This window comes from Balaenoptera physalus (assembly GCF_965194825.1).
Source record: "Balaenoptera physalus genome assembly, chromosome: 1".
NCBI classification, from domain to species: Eukaryota; Metazoa; Chordata; class Mammalia; order Artiodactyla; family Balaenopteridae; genus Balaenoptera; species Balaenoptera physalus.
The window spans coordinates 57,019,975-57,040,160 of NC_138882.1; the positions used below are offsets into that span (position 1 = coordinate 57,019,975).

Genomic DNA, 20,186 nt, shown 5'->3' on the forward strand with positions numbered 1-20,186 from the left:
TGCATTCCTATACACTAATGATGAAAAATCTGAAAGTGAAATTAAGAAAACACTCCCATTTACCATTGCAAGAAAAAGAGTAAAATACCTGGGAATAAACCTACCTAAGGAGACAAAAGACCTGTATGCAGAAAATTATAAGACACTGATGAAAGAAATTAAAGATGATACAAATAGGTGGAGAGGTATACTGTGTTCTTGGATTGGAAGAATCAACATTGTAAAAATGACTGTACTACCTAAAGCAATCTACAGGTTCAGTGCAATCCCTATCAAATTACCACTGGCATTTTTCACAGAACTAGAACAAAAAATTTCACAATTTGTATGGAAACACAAAAGACCCCGAATAGCCAAAGCAATCTTGAGAAAGAAAAACGGAGTTGGAGGAATCAGGCTCCCAGACTTCAGACTATACTACAAAGCTACAGTAATCAAGACAGTATGGTACTGGCACAGTAACAGAAATATAGATCAATGGAACAGGATAAAGAGCCCAGAGATATACCCATGCACCTATGGTCACCTTATCTTTGATAAAGGAGGCACGAATATACAATGGATAAAAGACAGCCTCTTCAATAAGTGGTGCTGGGAAAACTGGACAGCTATATGTAAAAGAATGAAATTAGAACACTGCCTAACACTGTACCCAAAAATAAACTCAAAATGGATTAAAGACCTAAATGTAAGGCCAGAGAGACACTATCAGACTCCTAGAGGAAAACATAAGCAGAACACTCTATGACATAAATCACAGCAAGATCCTTTTTGACCCACCTCCTAAAGAAATGAAAATAAAAACAAAAATAAACAAACGGGATCTAATGAAACGTAAAAGCTTTTGCACAGCAAAGGAAACCATAAACAAGATGAAAAGACAACCTTCAGAATTGGAGAATATATTTGTAAATGAAGCAGCTCACAAAGGATTAATCTCCAAAATTTACAAGCAGCTTATGCAGCTCAATATCAAAAAAACAACCCAATCCAAATATGGGCAGAAGATGTAAATAGACATTTCTCCAAAGAAGATATACAGATTGCCAACAAACACATGAAAGAATGGTCAACATCATTAATCATTAGAGAAATGCAAATCAAAACTACAATGAGATATCATCTCACACTGGTCAGAATGGCCATCATCAAAAAAATGTACAAACAACAAATGCTGGAGAGGGTGTGGAGAAAAGGGAACCCTTTTGCACTGTTGGTGGGAATGTAAATTGATACAGCCAGTATGGAGAACAGTATGGAGGTTCCTTAAAAAACTAAAAATAGAACTACCATACGACCCAGCAGTCCCACTTCTGGGCATATACCCTGAGAAAACCATAATTCAAAAAAGAGTCATGTACCACAATGTTCATTGCAGCTCTATTTACAATAGCCAGGATATGGAAGCAACCTAAGTGTCCATCTACAGACGAATGGATAAAGAAGTTGTGGTACGTATATACAATGGGATATTACTCAGCCATAAAAAGGAATGAAATTGAGTTGTTTGTAGTGAGGTGGATGGACCTGGAGTCTGTCATACACAGTGAAGTAAGTCAGAAAGAGAAAATCTAATACCGTATGCTAACACATATATATGGAATCTAAAAAAAAAAAAAAATGCTCATGAAGAACCTAGGGGCAAGATGGGAATAAAGATGCAGACCTCCTAGAGAATGGACTTGAGGACACGGGGAGGGGGAAGGGTAAGCTTGGACAAAGTGAGAGAGTGGCATGGACATATATACACTACCAAATGTAAAACCGATAGCTAGTCGGAAATAGCAGCATAGCACAGGGAGATCAGCTCGGTGACTTGTGACCATCTAGAGGGGTGGGATAGGGAAGCTGGGAGGGAGGGAGATGCAAGAGGGAAGAGATATGATATATGTATATGTATAACTGATTCACTTTGTTATAAAGCAGAAACTAACACACCATTGTAAAGCAGTTATACTCCAATAAAGATGTTAAAAATAAAATAAAATGACAGTAAAGGGACTTTTAAAAGGCAAAAGAATGGGAGAAGAGACAATGGCAGCAATGGATGAAAAGTAATAGATTAGGAGATCTGAGAAAGCTGAGCCAGCAGTGGGGAAGAGCTAGGAACGAACCCTATTTAGATTGTGGAACAAAGGCCTTGGAATTGGAAGCATGAGATAGCTCACACAGTAAAGGCTGAAAACAGGATGATTTGTTGAGAATCTGATTAAGAAGCAGTTGGATTCTCTGATCCCTTCCTGTACAACTCATAGGAAATGATTCTCCCTTTTGCACCTTAAGAGAACACTAGAATTTTTTTTCCGTGGTGGTGGTAAAAGAGAGACTTTCTGGACTATTGCACCACAGGCTCGCTTAAGGGTGTGTATGGGCTATTTGCTGAAGATAGATAAGTTTACATACTGAATATGAGAGCTGTTAACCTTATTCCCCCTTTGACGTGTCAACATTAATCTTTGCATGCTTTTTGTCTCTGTCTTAGAATTGAAGAAGTACAGGTATCTTAGTTTTAGAAGTCAGGTCTTTTCTGTTATTTTTTGATGAGGGAGCCAGTTCAGAAGCAAACTTCCTGTCATAGGTATTATAACATTTTTCATTATTGTTTTCCTGTTTTACTTTGCATTATTATTTAACTTGATGAATATTTCTAACATACAGAAAAGTACAGAAAATAATGAGACTCTTGACTTACCTTCTTTCAGTTTTAATAAATAGTAACACTTTACTATATTTGTCTTAGGTCTGCCTTTTGAGAATTAAATACTTTTTTATTCTTAAAACCCTCTCATCTCATTCCATTCTCCCAGAGTAACCACCATATGAAGTTGGCAAGGATCCTTCTCAAGCGTGTATAAGCTTTTATTAAACATATACTTGTATCTACAACCGTACATAAAGTATTGTTTGTATGATTTAGAAGTTTATATAAAGAGTTTCAAACTGTAGTTATCTTTTTGACCTATGCATTTTTGTTTACTTTTTGAGGTTCCTGCTGATAAATATAGATCTAGTTTAATTATTTTCACTTCTCTATAGTAATCCATTGCATGAACATTTCTATTCCCCTGTTGATGGGCATTTAAGTTGTTCTGAATTCATAATTATGAGTGTCAGTACTGCATTTAGTATCGTTATTCATGTCTCCTTGTGCTCATATATATATACTTAGTGTTTTAAGGAGTGGAATTGCTTTTCATAGGGTTTGAATGCCCATTTTGACCGTACTAAATATTGCCATATTGCTCTTCTGTGGGTTTGTATCATATCAACCCTTGGTATTTTTTTTTAGTTTCTGCCAGTCTGATAGTTGTCAGATGCTTGTGTTTGTGTGTGTGTATGTGTGTGTTTTGTTTTGTCATTTTGTATTTTTTGTATTTCTGTGATTACTAGCAAAGAGAATTTCTTCATTTGTTTGTCTATCTTGGTTTCTTATTTGATGAATTGCCTATTCATAGCCTATACCCATTTTCCTAATAGATTGTTTCTTTTTTCTTATTGATTTGTTAGAAGTGTGTTTGTGTGTGTGTGTGTGTGTGTGTGTGTGTGTGTGTGTATTTTGGATATTGCTACTTTGCCAAATGCTATTTTGGTAATTGAATTCTAGTTGAATTGTATTGTGGTCAGACTGATTTATATGATTTTATATTGAGTATTTTTCATGATTTCATTTTATTTGTCTCGTTGGCTTGTCAGATAGAACATTTTGTTCGGTTTCTTAGTGGTTGCTTTTGGGATTTTAATATAATTGCTATTACATTGTACTTTTGAGTAATATTATCTTACTTCATCAGTGTTATAAGAACCTTACAACAATATACTTCCATTTCTTCTCTCTCAGCCTTTGTACTATTTTTTGTCAAATGTTTTACTTCTTTATATGTTATAACCCCCCCCACATAAATCATTATTAATTTTGGTTTAAACAATAAATTATGTTTTATGGAGATTTTTAAAAAGTTCTATATATACATATATTTATCATTTCTGGTGTACTTCATTGTCTTGTTTTCCGGTCACTCTTTCATTCATTCTTTCATGTGTGTGTTTTTTAAAAATAAATTTATTTATTTATTTATTTATTTATTTACTTATCTACTATTTATTTATTTTGGGCTGCGTTGGGTCTTCGTTGTTGCGCGCGGGCTTTCTCTAGTTGAGACGAACGTGGGCTCCTCTTCTTTGTGGCGCGTGGGCTCCTCGTTGCAATGGCTTCTCTTGTTGTCAAGTATGGGCTCTAGGCATGCAGGCTTCAGTAGTTGTGGCACACAGGCTTAGTTGCTCTGCGGCATGTGGGATCTTCCTGGACCAGGGATCGAACCCGTGTCCCCTGCATTGGCAGGCGGATTCTTAACCACTCTGCCACCAGGGAAGTCCCCATTCATTCTTTTGAATTCCATCTGTATTTTTCCTTCCGCCTGAAGGACAGCTTTTATCATTTCTTTAGTGTAGATCTGCTGGTGATGAATCTTTCACCTTCTGTATCTGACAAAGTCTTTATTTACCCTTTATGCCTGAAAGGCAGTTCCAAATGAGTATAGAATTCTAGATTTACTTTTTCTCTTTCAGTATTTTAAAGACGTTGCTCCATTGTCCATTGTCTTGCATTGTTTCAGATGAGAAGTCTTTATCCTCAGAATGAAATGTATTTCTCTCAGTTTAAAATGTTCTTTTTGTGGTTTTAAGTATTTTGACTTTGATATACCTTGGTATAGATTCCCCCCCCCTCCATGTTTCTTGTTCGTGGGGTTCTTTGAGATTCTTGGATTGGTGGGATTATAGTTTCCATAAGATTTGGAAAATTTTTGGTCATTATTTCTTCAAATATTTTTTTGTCACCTTTTCCACTTTGGGAACTCCAATTACACATCTGTTAGGCTGGTTGAAGTTATACCACAGCTCATGCATAAACAGCTGTTCTTATTTATGTTTTATCTTTTTTCCCCTGTCTAGTTCATTTTGGATAGTTTCTATTTCTGTTGTCAAGTTCACTACTTTTTTCTATAATCTTTTGTCTCTCCTTAACTTGGAGAACACATATAGGTAGTTATAGTAACTTTTTTATGGCTGTATTTGCTTATTTTATTATTTGTGTGATTGCTGCATCTGTTTTTATTGATGGATTTTTTCGCCTTATTTTGGGCCGTATTTTCCTTATTTGCATGCTTATTAATCTTTTGATTGGATGCCAGAAATTGTACATTTTACCTTGTTTAGTGTTGTTATTTTTGTATTCCTTTACACATTTCTAAACTTTGTTCTGGCATGTAGTTAAGTATTTTTGAAATAGTTTGATTCTCTTGAAGCTTGTTTTTTAAGCTTTGTTAGGTAGAACTAGAATCGATCTTTGGCAGTCTCATTGAGTGTTCTACCTGATGCCTGTGTATTTCGAAGTTTTTCCACCTAGCTCCTGGGATAATGTATTATTTCTGGTCCTTTGTCTGAAATTCATCCATTCATATAACTAGCCTGCTGTTTTGTTGTTTAAAGTAGGAATTCTATCTTTCTCATTGCATTTTAGCCAGTAACTTCAATTTGTTTGCTTTTGGTCCATTGAAATTTATTGTGATTTTTTTTTATGGCTCACTATATGGTCTGTTTTGTTAAATGTTCACCTTCATTTAAAAGCAATGTGTTATTTGCTGTGCTTTATAAATGTAGAGTTTGTTAATATTATTCAAAAATTTATTTTCTCCTTGCTCTATCAATTATTGATTGGGGTATGTTAAAAATACAATTTTTGATTGTTTATTTTTCATGGATTTCTATGATTTTTACTTCATGTATTTTGAAGCCCGTCATTAGGTGCCTACATGTTTAGGATTGTTATGTCTTCTGGATGAATCATCCCCTTTGTCACTATGAATTGTATATGTTTATTGCTGGAAATATACCTTGTTCTGGAGTCTGCTTTTATATTTTCTGATGTTAATATAGCCTCAGTAGCTTAGTTATGACTAGAGTTTCTATGGTATATTCTTCTGTACCCTTTTACTTTCATTCTGTTGTTTTTATATTTTAAAAATGTGTCTCTTAACTGTATGTAGTTGAGTTTTTAATGCAATCTAATAAGCTCATTAATTCAAATGCTTAAGTTCATTTAAATGTAATATATAATAATTATCAATGTGGTCAGGTTTGAGGTCTACCGTGTTGGTATTTGTTTTCTGTTTTTCCATATATTCCTTATTTCCCCTTTCTCCTTTCTTGCTTTCTTTAGAGATCATTGAGTTTCCAGGGTTTCATTTTAGTATACCATCTCCTCTATTTTTCGCATATTGCTTATTATTGTATTTCTAGTGGTTTCTCTAAAGATTACAAAATGCCTTTTTTACTTTTCACAGTCAACCTTGAGTTTATAGTATGCCACTTCAAGGACATTGTATTCACAGTCGACATTGAATATACAGTTGACCCTTAAACAATGCAGCTATTAGGCGTGCTGACCCCTGCAAAGTTGTAAATCCGCACCTAACTTTATAATCGGCCCTCCATATCCACGGTTCAGTATCCATGGGTTCAACCAGCTATGGATCGTGTAGTACTGCAGTTAGTATTTATCGAAAAAAATCCATGTATAAGTGGACCCATGCAGTTCAAACCTGTGTTGTTCAAGGGTCAACTATATACCATTTTATGGAAAGTACAAGACCTTATAGTATTTCAATTTACCAAGCTCCTGCCTTTTGTGATTCAAATTATATTACAAACCCCACCAGTTATTTTTGCTTTTAACAGTTAATAGTCTTTTGAAGAAATGATGCAAAAAAAGAAAAAAAAAAGACCCTTTTAAATCAAAATATTTACCCTTTGAGTTGTCTCCATTTTCTCTTGTAGATCTGAGGTTCCATCTGAGTCATTTATTTCCCTTTTGTCTGAGTAATTTTCTTTACTATTTCTTGTATAGCTGATAGTTTTGTTCTGCATAGAAGTCTGGTTTTTTTGTTTTCTTTTAACGCTTCAAAGACGTATTTTCATTTTCTATTTGCTCCTTTGTTTCTGATGAAATTTTCAGTCATTCTTAATGTTCTTCCCCTAGTGTATCCTTTTTAGCTGCTTTTAAGATGTTCTTTTTGACATTAGTTTTCAGTTTGACTGTGATATTCCTAGCTTTCATTTAAAAAATATTTATCCTGCTTGTGTTTCACAGAACAGGAGGATCTGTTTGTTGAACATGTGAACCATTATTTTTTTTTTTTTTTTTATTTCTGAGATATACATTTTAAAGTAATAACTAGGATTATTACTTATAACATTATACCAGAACATATAAGATTTTTAGAAATTTCATGTAATGTCTGAAACATTTATATTAGCATATTTCCATACATATTTCCATACAAATACAAATATAAGATTTTTAGAAATTTCATGTAATGTCTGAAACATTTATATTAACATATTTCCATATATATTTCCATACAAATACAAATATAAGATTTTTAGAAATTTCATGTAATGTCTGAAACATTTATATTAACATATTTCCGTACAAATAACCCAATGAAAGTTTAGTATTAGTTGTTTTGTTTGTTTTTTTATACTGCAGGTTCTTATTAGGCATCAATTTTATGCACATCAGTGTATACATGTCAATCCCAATCGCCCAATTCAGCACACCACCATCCCCACCGTGAACCATTATTTATTCAGCCCTGTGCTCTCTCTCCTTTTCCTTAGGATTCCAGTCATATGTTTTATTGTTTCATATTATCCCACATATTTCTGATGCTCTGTTTTTATTTTTTCTCTCTCTGAATTGGGTTAAGTAATTTATATTGAACTGTCTTTGAGTTTGTTATTCCTTTCCTCTGTTCTGTCCATCTGTTCCTAACTTCATTCATAGTTTTTTTATTTTTATTTTTTTATTTCAGACTTTTTATTCTTCATTTCTAGGTTACACTTTGTTCTTTCAATTCTTTTCTGATTCTCCATTTTTTTTGCTCATTTTGTCCATTTTCTCAATTCTTTTTTTATTTCATTTTTTTATACAGCAGGTTCTTATTAGTTATCTATTTTATACATATTAGTGTATATATGTCAATCCCAATCTCCCAGTTCATCCCACCACCACCCCCCCATTAATTCTTTAATAATATAGAGACATATTTTAAAGTCTTTTTTGCTCATTCCAGGAAGTGTGTCATCTGTGAATTTCATTCTTTTGCCTGTTTGTTTTTTTGTTTGTTTGGTTTTTTTTATTTTTGACTGTGTTGGGTCTTCGTTGTGCATGGGCTTCTCATTGCAGTGGCTTCTCTTGTTGCAGAGCACGGCCTCTAGGCGCATGGGCTTCAGTAGTTGTGGCACGCAGGCTCAGTAGTTGTGGCTCGTGGGCTTCAGAGCACAGGCTCAGCAGTTGTGGCACACGGGCCCAGCCGCTCCGCGGCATGTGAGATCTTCCCGGACTAGGGCTCGAACCCATGTCCCCTGCATTGGCAGGCGGATTCCCAACCCCTGGGCCACCAGGGGAGTCCCATTTTGACTGTTTTTTTCTCTTGACTTTTCCTACTTCTTTCCCTGTCTTGTAATTAAAGTTGTATTCAAGAGCAGTACAGAGACTAAAGTAGTTAATACTTTCTTCCTGAATGGTCTTGCCTTTTCCTTTGTCAGGGAGCAAGGATAAGAGACTGACCTCTTTGGTCTAATCAGTAATTTAGCTGAGTTGGTGCTCAGTTGTTGCTTGAGCTAGTTTCAGTTCATTGAAAGTGAAGTGGGGAATTCTATGGCAGTCCAGTGGTTAGGATTCTGTGCTTTCACTGCTGAGGGCCTGGGTTCATTCCCTGGTCAGGGAACTAAGATCCTGCAAGCCAAAGTGGCCGTGCTTTTTTATAGTATGTGCAATATCTCAGTGACTCTTCAAATTTTGACTGGCTTATTCTTATCAATCTATAAACGTACAGATTCCTGGAATCTTTTCTAGAGTAACAGAATCATATAAAATCCATCCCAGTGTCTATTTTAAGAAATGCCTCAAATAATTCTGTTGCACAGCCAGGTAAATGGAAGTTTTATTAATCTTTCTTATTTTTGTTTGTTTTAGAAATGCTCCACTTGACTTTTTTATTCTTTTAAAATATGTATAGGAAAGTTGGAATTGTAGTTGTTCATAAACCATGTCTTATTGTTATTCCACTTTTAGCTTTTGATATTCTTTTTATGTATATTTATCAGATGTAGCTGAAATTCATTGGTTCATTGTGTAAATTTTAGTACTAAAAGGTATCTTTTTGTAATTTTATTTTATTTTATTTATTTATTTTGGCTGTGCTTGCAGGATCTTAGTTCCCCTAACAGGGATTGAACCCACTCCCTCAGCATTGAAAGGGCAGAGTCCTAACCATTGGACTACTAGGGAGTTCCCCTGTAATTTTATTTTTTGATAACAAAAAATGTTAAACTTATATTACCATTTATCTGTTACATCTTTGTTTCAGTTACCAATGTGTGTTATTTACCCTGCCTCCACTTGATAATATTAAAATTTTGTTTTTAAATTTTTGAGTTTGACTGAAATCTTTCATAGAAATATATTAATTCTCACATCTGTGTAAGTAATGACCAGAAATAGTAAATTAGATTTCTGAAAAGCATGAATTTCTTCCTACTTATTATGCTTCTTACTCCCCTGCAAGTTAAATTCTTTTTTTTTTTTTTTTTTTTTTTGAAGCAGATGAGTTTATTTTTGGAAATACCAGAGACTTCATTGACAATTTTTTATAATAATTAATTTAGCCAACATAGAAAGAATTAGTTTTGAATAAAAAAGACAATGTCCTTCTTATGTGGAGAGTGACAGATATTTTTTAAACACTAATAATATACACTTCAAATAACTTAAATTTTTAATCATACTGATTCAGTCTATTAATAAATATATATTAAAATGTAGAACAATATAAAATGAAAACACTATTAACAAGAGTCTCATGGAAGTAAAGTGTAACTAAGCTGTTAAAAATAATTAATAGGAATTTTTCTCCCTCCACAATGTATTCCCTTCAGTTGAAAACATGGTTAGGACTGAGAGTTCTTTTTTTTTTTTTTTTATTTAACATCTTTATTGAAGTATAATTGCCTTACAATGGTGTGTTAGCTTCTGCTTTATAACAAAGTGAATCAGTTATACATATACAATATGTTCCCATTTCTCTTCCCTCTTGCATCTCCCTCCCTCCCACCCTCCCCATCCCATCCCTCTAGGTGGTCACAAAGCACCGAGCTGATCTCCCTGTGCTATGCGGCTGCTTCCCACTAGTTATCTATTTTACATTTGGTAGTGTATATATGTCCATGACACTCTCTTACCCTGTCACATCTCACCCCACCCCCTCCCCATATCCTCAAGTCCATTCTCTAGTAGGTCTGTGTCTTTATTCCCGTCTTGCCACTAGGTTCTTCATGGCCATTTTTTTTTTTTTTTTCCCCTTAGATTCCGTATATATGTGTTAGCATACTGTATTAGTTTTTCTCTTTCTGACTTACTTCACTCTGTATGACAGACTCTAACTCCATCCACCTCATTACAAATACCTCCATTTCATTTCTTTTTATGGCTGAGTAATATTCCATTGTATATATGTGCCACATCTTCTTTATCCATTCATCTGTCGATGGACATTTAGATTGCTTCCATGTCCTGGCTATTGTAAATAGAGCTGCAATGAACATTTTGGTACATGACTCTTTTTGACCTATGGTTTTCTCAGGGTATATGCCCAGTAGTGGGATTGCTGGGTCGTATGGTAGTTCTATTTGTAGTTTTTTAAGGAACCTCCATACTGTTCTCCATTAGTGGCTGTATCAATTTACATTCCCACCAACAGTGCAAGAGTGTTCCCTTTCCTCCACACCCTCTCCAGCATTTATTGTTTCTAGATTTTTTGATGATGGCCATTCTGACCGGTGTGAGATGATATCTCATTGTAGTTTTGATTTGCATTTCTCTAATGATTAATGATGTTGAGCATTCTTTCATGTGTCTGTAGGCCATCTGTATATCTTCTTTGGAGAAATGTCTATTTAGGTCTTCGGCCCATTTTTGGATTGGGTTGTTCGTTTTTTTGTTATTGAGCTGCATGAGCTGCTTGTAAATCTTGGAGATTAATCCTTTGTCAGTTGCTTCATTTGCAAATATTTTCTCCCATTCTGATGGTTGTCTTTTGGTCTTGTTTATGGTTTCCTTTGCTGTGCAAAAGCTTTTAAGTTTCATTAGGTCCCATTTGTTTATTTGTGTCCTTATTTCCATTTCTCTGGGAGCTGGGTCAAAAAGAATCTTGCTGTGATGTATGTCATAGAGTGTTCTGCCTATGTTTTCCTCTAAGAGTTTGATAGTGTCTGCCCTTACACTTAGGTCTTTAATCCATTTTGAGTTTATTTTTGTGCATGGTGTCAGGGAGTGTTCTAATTTCATACTTTTACATGTACCTGTCCACAAGTTAAATTCTTATGGGGAAAGTGATTTCAGTGTCTAGAAACTACATTGGCTCCACTGTGTTTTTGTTTTTTAAATTAAAAAAAATTTTTTTTAGCCACACCACACAACATGTGGGATCTTAGCGCCCCAACCAGGAATTGAACCTCCACCCCCTGCATTGGAAGCACAGAGTCTTAACCACTGTACCCCCAGGGAAGTCCCTCCACTACAGTTTTTGTCTTGATGTTTTATTAGTTTGGTTGGGGAAGAGAAAGCCAGGACAGATAACAGAATTGCCATTTCCCATAAATAGCTTTTTTTGCATGGTCGATGAGAAATGTAGTTGAAAACACCTGTTGTTTTCAAGTTAGTTTTAGGGGAAATGGCTTGCTTTTAAAAATGCCAATTAGCAAGTGGAAAACTGACTGAATAGAAATGAGACTAACTTAAATGGATGAATTAAGTTGCTTCATACTGATTATACTGTGGTGTTAAAGAAAACTTTGAACTCAAAGTTATATTTTTAAAAGAACAATTATAATTTTCTATTATAGGAATCACATGCAGCCCAACTACAGATCCTTATGGAATTCCTCAAGGTTGCAAGAAGAAATAAGAGAGAGGTATATTATTTTGTGTATTTTACGTAATGTGTCATTTACTATTGTTGACTCTTCCCATTTTTTCCCCATTTTTGTGAAGGCATTTCAGGTTAAAAATTTTATTTAAACATTTAAAAGCATTTGAGTTTTCAGGAGTTTTTTTTTTTTAAGCTTTGTTATTTTAACTTCTTTTATGTTTACAACTTGATGTTTTAAAAATCCCTTTTTGGAGGTGTGCTAAAAAGTTTTCTGTAGGAGTGAATATAATGATGTTACCTCAAAGCTATAAAGAATAGATAGTGGAATTATCAAATGGCAGTCTAACTTTCACCCTGAAAAGAAAACGTAGGAAAATTTAGATAATGAAGTCTTAAGTAGAGAGGGTTACAATTTTCCTGTGATTAAAATACATCTTGGTGGGGGAAAACAAGTAAAAATATAGCTACCTATTTAGAACTTGGAAAGTGTAAGTCATGCAGGATAACTAAAAGATTACTTTTTATTAATAATTTTATAACAGAATGTCCTAATTTAACATTTAAGATTCCTCAGTCATTTCACAATAGTATAAAATACGGGAAAATGAAAGGCAAAATCCTGTGTTCTTGGTAGCATGCTAAAATAACTTTGAAAACTGTTTTATATTTAAATTCCCAACTGTTATATTTTTACTTTCAGTTGTCTAATTAGGACATTTTTTACGCAAAAAAATATAACCATATTTGTTAGGTTCCAGGCCATCTTTATTATTTTTGAAAATAAAAAGATGAGAACTTATTTTGATGAAGTACTTTAAGTGTGCATTGCCAGAACTTTACATTATCTTAGTTTGATATTTCTCCTTTTTTTGGACTATTCATGATGTCTGTTTTTAACTTTTTCCTTGTTCAGATTGGATTTTTCTGTGTTATGCTAGTGTTGATAGCTAAATGTTCTTTACCTGGTTTATGATTGTATTTTTCTTTAACTTTTGCTGAGGTAGCAGTTGTGATTTTAATGTTTTAGTGTCTATTAAAAATTATCTTCAGTATGAATTTGAGTTTTATATACTCTTCTTGATTTTTAATTTTATTTTTTTGGTGGGTACTTTAACTTCAATTTGCATAAGAATCACCTGAGGATCTTCTTAGAATCCAAATTCTGATTAAGAGGGTGTGTGTTTGAGCCTGATAATCTGCATTTCTAGCAAGCTCCAGGTGATGATGCTATTGGTCCGTGGACCACACTTTGAGTAACAAAGCTGAACATTTTATAGCATACGGAAACAAAATTATTAATTCAGTATGTACACTCAACCGTCTTTGCTATAGCAAATTCTTTGGAAAAGTGATAATTTTTTATATTCCGTACATACCTTCTCTCCTTTCAAAAGAGAATGTGAAATTGTTTTGCATTAGTTTTATGTGGTTCTTTTTACCTTAGACTTTGAACTCATCGAGTGAGATTTAGGAAATTATCTGATAATGAATCAGTTAAGTGAACAGTCTAAACATACGGATATCTGGGGGGTTAAATGAAATGGCTGATCACTATGTATGATCTGAATTATTTAAGGTTTTCGTTAGCCTCTGAGGTTTTTCACACTTCTCTAGTGTCTGTTAATGCTTGCAACATATTTAGATATGTTTCGTAGACACATACTTGAATAAGTATGCCACAGTTTCGTAGATGCTGGCAGAAGACATGAGACTTCTGGGTTGGAAATAAAGCCTTGATTACTCATGGCATATCTGGCAGCATCAGCTTCATGACCTGCAAGTCCCTCAGGGGCGGTTTAGAGATGGGCCTTGGTAGATTCTGCATATACAATGGATATATATTACAACCAAAGAACCTTGAACTTAGGATACCCCAGTCTTTTAAAGGGGTCTGCTAGCAAATCCGTTCAGTCTTTGCCCTGCAGGGAGACACTATTTTTATTTTATTGATCAGAAAACAAATCTGCCCTCTCTCCTGGAGGAAGTCACTATTTCTGTCTTGCCAGGGTGTTCACTAAACAAACATCCTTGAAAAGATAATTTGGAACAAAAGTTATCAAAAGATGTGCAGAAATGGGAGAGATCAATGGAGAATGTTTCCCAACGATAGCTCTTCCTTGTTATATTAATTTGTCCTCTCTCTGATGTGGTGGCCAGTGGCCTCCAATAACTCCTTCTATGATATTGCCTTTGATCATATAGCCCTTAGTATCAGTGTTCCTATATTTTTGTTATTATGTCTGGGTTAATTGTGCTTTCGAATTTTTTAGCTTGAGTTTAGTTTGAATCTTACAAGATCCTTGTGAATGATGGATTTCTTTTCTCTCTTGGATCATATTTTCTTATGGTAGGCAATTTAACCAAGAAACATACTGGTTCCAAGTACTTCTGGATATTGGTGCCTCTTAATATGCAGTGATTATACTGTTACTAATACATTTTGGTTTTCTTGTTTTTAGTGTATCCATAATTGAGTGATTCTGAGTATTTCAGGTTTAACTACACAAGGGACTCTGAGGAGCTAGGTTAACAAAGTTTTAAAACTTCGAAAATTTGGAGCTAGGTTAACAGACTTAAAAACTTACCAGTTACTTTGATTAAATTACATAAATTTTTCCGTGATTGGAGTCAGGTACACTAGAGATTTGGAAATAGTAAACTTCAGTCTAGAAAATGTAGTTGATTAATACCTCATGATTTAGTACAGACAGAATGAAGTGAGTGGTTATTTTTTTTTTGCATATATTATGAAGTATATATTTGTGTGTTTAATCCTCAAAGTGAATATGGTTGTTAAAGGTCTTATCTCCTGTAGTGTAATTTATACTTGAACTTATTCAAGCAAAATACAGACTGACCAGGAGACAAACTACTGCTTCTGATTTTTTTTTTCCTAAGATTAACATTCAGACTTTGAAAATTAACTTTGTGATTTTATGCTTGACTTTTAATTGCGGTTATGATGAGTCTAAACCAAGACTAAGAATCCGCTTTTCAGATTTAACATACTTATTTGTTCCAATGTCACATCTTGCTGTTAGAATCCTACATTTAATTTTTATTTGTGATTTATTTTTTTCCTTGACTCTCCTTTGAATATTAAGAGAAAGGAATGTGCAAGGCACATAGTAGGCATTTTCATTAGTTATCTATTGCTGTGTAACAAGTTACCCTCAAATTTAATGGCTTAAAAACATCATTTAATATATTGTGTCAGGAATCTTGGTGCAGAGTAACTGAGTGCCTTTGCTCAGGGTTTCTCACCAAGCTACGCTCCAGATGTTGGCCAGGGCAGCAGTTATCTTAAGGTTCGACTGGGATAGGAATGCTTCCAAGTTCACTTGTTGGCTGTTGGAAAGAGATACCATATTCTTACCACATGGGCTTCTCCATAGGATAACTTGCTGTGTGGCAGCTGACTTCCCTCAGAGGGAGCAAGAGAGGGTTTTGAAGACAGCAGTCACATGCTTTTTGTAGATTAATCTTGAAAGTTACATCTCAACAAGTGTTCTGTTTTTTCCATTAGAAGCAAATCTTTGGGTCCAGCCTACACAAAGAGAGGGAATTACACAAGGGTGTGAATTCTGAGGTGGGACTCTTTGGAGGCTTTCTTAGAGCCAGCCTACCACAGCACTTAATAAATATATGTTTTTAAATGAACATGTTTTTCTTTCTTCATGGTCAGATTGAACAAAAGGGCTTTGGGTTCCATGTAAAAGCCAGTCTCCTCTGTGCAAATTTGTACCAGCATTTGAACAATTGTCTTATATTTCATACGATTTAATTTTAAAATATACTTTTGGACATTTGTGGTACCTGTTTAATTCATTGTAATAGGACAGTTTTGATGCGTCTTGGTTTCCTTTTGGTTTTGTTTGGAATTTTATTTTGAATATTTGAAAGAATTGCATTTTACAATGTTTTTATGTGAAATAAAGCACAGAAAACTTCGTAAAACGAATTTACAGTTTAGAGATTCATAGTAGAGTGATCATCCATGTAACCATCATCCTGATTAAACAATAGATTTTTGCTAGGCCTCCTGAAGCTCCCTCCCTACCCTTTCCAGATTATAGCCTTCTCCCTTGCCCATTAGGTAGTCAATATTCTGATATTTATGGTAATCACCTCTCTGTTTTTCTTTATTGTTTTGATGCCTAAGTATTTATAAGTCTCTTCTTTTGAACTAATATAAATGCACTTCTGCATTATATAATGTTTTGTTCTTGTCTTTGGCTCAGTGTTAAGATTCATCCCTATTGTTGTATATGGCTATAATTGATTCATTTTTGTTGTTGTGTAGTATTCTATTAAATGAATACACCCCATTTTTGTTGTTGATGGACTTGTGAGTTGTTTTTGGTTTTGAGCTGTTTACAAACAATGTTATTTACTATCTTATATATTTATCCAGGTATATATTGGCATATATCTCTCTATGCTACATATGTAGAAGTGGAATTAATGAGTCATAGGATATGTACATCTTCTAATTTAATACATAATGCCAAACAATGCCTGAGCAGTTGTATTGGTTACTCTTCCTACAGGCATTGTAGGAATGTTCCTATTGCACTATATTCTTGCCAGTACTTGGTGTCAATAGACTTTTTTCAGTTTAGCAAACCTTAGGATATGTATTGCTATCTTTTTGTGGTTTTAAGTTGCATTTCCCTGAGACCAGTGAGGTTGAGTACACAGTACTTACTATGAATTGGCCATTGGGATTTTTGTGTATGTGTGAAGTACTTGTTTAAAGCTTTGTGCATCTTTTCTATTTAGTTGATTTTCTTATTGGTTTATTGTCTATATATTCTAGATAAAAGTTCTTTGTTCTATCTATCTATCTATCTCTCTATCTACTTATCTATAGCAGATCTTTTCCCCCTCTAATTGGGCTGCTTTTTCCATTGTCTTAATGATGTCATTTGATAAGCAGAAGTTTCTGTCTATAATAGAGTCAAATTTATTAGTCTTTCCTGTTATAATTAGTACCTTTTATGTTAGGTAAAGAATTCTTCTCCACCTGAGGTCATGAAGACATTTTGCTGTATTACCTACTTGAATCTTTACCTTTTATTTTTCATACTCGCATCTGTAATCTACTTGGGAATTTTTCATATGGGTGTCTAGATGTCCAAGCATCCTTAATGAAAAAGTCCATCCTTTTCCCATTGCTTTGAAATACCACATCTGTCATACATCATGTGTCCATACATGTGTGGGTCTGTTTCTAGGCTCTCTTCTGCTCCACTGGTCTGTTTGTCTATCTTTCTGGCAATACCGCATTGTATTAAATACTAGAACTTTAAAGTAAGTTACTATTCTTTTTTAGGAAAGTCTCAGCTATTCATGGCTCTTTGTATTTCTCTATAAATATTAGAACCAGCTGATACATTTCCATGGTACACCTGCTGTGATTTTTATTGGGATTACTTTGATTCCATAGATGAATTTGGTAGAGTACCTTTACAATATTGAGTCCTCTAGCCTTTGAACATGGTATTTCTTTCTGTATATCTAGGTCCTTAAGAATGTCCTTCAAAATTTTGATGTTTTTCAGGGTATTATTCTTACACATCTTTATTTTAGAGTTGTTCTTAGGTCTTCAATCATTTTTATGCTATTGTAAGTGATGTCTGTGTCTTTAATTTCAGTTTCTTATTATTCATTGCTGGTATATAGAAATGCAGTTGATTTTGACACTTTTTTTGGTATCCAGCAACCTTGTTAAAATCATTAATTCTAATAATTTATTTGTAGATTATTTTATGTTTTCTGTGTACACATCATCATCTGCAAATAATAACAGTTTAGTTTCTTTCTTTATGATCCTTATATCCTTTATTTATTTTTCTTGTCTTACTCTGCTGGCTAGGACATCCGGTACAATGATGAATAGAAGTGGTGATAGCGGGGCATCCTAGTCTTGGTGCTGATCTCAAAGTGAAAGCTTTCGACGTGTCACCATTAGGTATGATGTTTTCTGTAGGTTTTTGGTAGGTATTTTTTTTATCATTCAAGGAGCTAAGTTTCTATTCCCAGTTTCCTAAGAGGATTTTTTTTTCTAAATTATAAGTGGGGGTTGAGTATTCTCCATAATTTTTGTGCAGTTGAGATGATATTTTTTTTTCATTATGTTAAACTGGATAATTACATTGGTTTAACATTAAAAATCAATCAACTTTGCACCTAGGGTGACCAACTGTCCTGATTTTCCCAAGAGTATTCTAGTTTTATCACTGAATGTTCTGCATTCTAGAAACCCCACCAGGACAGTTGTTTGCCCTACTTGCCTTCCTTGTTGCATCTGTATTCATTAATGAGGTTGTTCTTTAATTTTTTTTTTTACACTGATCTTGTCCGATTTCATTATAAAGATAGTTTTATCAAATGAGTTGAGGAATGTACCCTCTTCTTCTATTTTCTGGAAGAATTTGTAGAATCTAGGATGGATGTCTTTGCTGAATGTTTAAGGATTTTGCTGGAGAAGCTATCTGGACCTGTTGTTTGCAGAAGCTTTTTAAGTATTGATTCAGTTACTGCTTATTCAGATTTTTGTTTTACATACCATTTTTGACATGTTATACTTTTTCTAAGTGTTGTCTGTTTCATCTAAATTTTCAAATTTATTGGTATTAGCTTGGTCTTAATACTAAGTTTTTAATGTCCCCAGAGTTTTTAGTGATGTCTTTCATTCCTGACTCTGCTTATTGGTGCTGTGCATTTCTCTCTTTTTTCTTGATCAGTTCTTGCCAGAAATGTAACAATTTTGAGTTTTATCTGGGAACCAACTTTCAGTTTTATAGTCTCTATTTTGTTTTCCATTTTATTAATACCCTCTTTATATTACAGTTTCCATCCTTCTACTTTCTTTGGTTTTATTTTGTTGTTTCTTTTCTAATTTGTTAATTTGGATATACATATTAGTAGGCAGACTTTTTTCTAGTATAGGCATTTGAGGCCACAATTTTTCTTTTAGTTGCATCTAATAATTATGATATGGCATTTTGTTTGTTATTCCTTAGTTCAAAATGGTTTCTAATTTTCATTATAGTTTTTCTTAGGCATGTGGGTTATTTAGAGATAAACTCATTACTTGGATGTGGGGATTTTCTTTTTTTTTTTAATTATGGATTTCTGTTATAATTGCATTGTTATCAGAAAATAATTAGTGTTTTTCTTAATACGATATTTGCATTATCACCCGTTAGTTCATTAAATTTTGAAATATTTGTGCTTGAAAAGAATGTGTTTCCTGCAGTTGCATGGTGTGGTGTAAAGTTTGTTAAATGTATGGTGAGAATTTTTTGCATCCTTACTGAGTCTTTGGTTCCTTGTTATATCACTTAACTTATTTGAGGTGATTTTCTTATAGACAGCAGAGGTTTTTCATTCACTTCACCTGACTCAGCAGTCTTAGAATTTTGTATTTAGACCATTTACATTTAATGTAAATTTAGAGTTTAAGCCTGCCATTTTATTATTTGTTTTATGTTTCTTTTCTCTTTTTTTGTTCTTATGTTTTTTCTTTAAGGGTTACTTGACTGTATTTATATATTTTTAAAGACTTTGTTTTTTAGAGCAGTTTTAAGTTCACAGAATTGAAAGGAAGCTACAGAGATTTCCCATACACACTGTAGTAATATGCATTTAAGTTTCCTCCATGTCTTTTCATGGATTGAAAGCTCATTTCTTCTTAGCACTGAATATTATTCCATTGTCTGGATGTACCACTATTTATCCATTCATTTTCTGAAGGACATCTTGGTTGTTTCAAGTGTTGGTATTATGAATATAGCTGCTATCAATGTTTTTTTTGGGAATCTTAAGTTTTCAACTCCTTTGGGTAAATACCAAGGAGTGTAATATTGTATCATACGATAAGAGTATGTTTAATTTTTTAAGAAACTGCCAAACTGTCTTCCAGAGTGGCTGTACAATTTTTCATTCCTACCAAGAATAAATGAGAGTTCTTGTTGCCACACATGTTCATCAGCTTTTGGTGTTGTCAGTGTTTTGGGTGTTGGATGATCTAATCAGTGTACAGTGCTTTCTTTTTTTTTAAAATTTTTTTATAGTGCTTTCTTGTTTTTATATCCATATATTAATTTTGCTACTCTTTTTTTAACCAACTTTTTTTCTGAAAGTATATCAGTATTCTTTTGTTCAGTTTTGAATATGTCAGATAATTGA

The 20,186-nt window shown here is 33.8% G+C and overlaps 1 protein-coding gene across 5 annotated transcripts in view; it reads left to right on the forward strand.

Moving 5' to 3' along the window:
* COP1 (COP1 E3 ubiquitin ligase) overlaps positions 1-20,186 on the forward strand; it is a 271,776-nt gene that overhangs the window by 59,496 nt on the left and 192,094 nt on the right. For 4 of the 5 annotated variants that reach the window (XM_082437791.1, XM_082437795.1, XM_082437794.1 and 1 more), the window contains exon 6: positions 11,965-12,033. The exons of the other annotated variant lie outside the window; for it this stretch is intronic. In XM_082437791.1, coding sequence (XP_082293917.1) covers positions 11,965-12,033 — 69 coding nt within the window. The remainder of the gene's footprint in view (positions 1-11,964; positions 12,034-20,186) is intronic. 5 annotated transcript variants of the gene reach the window in all.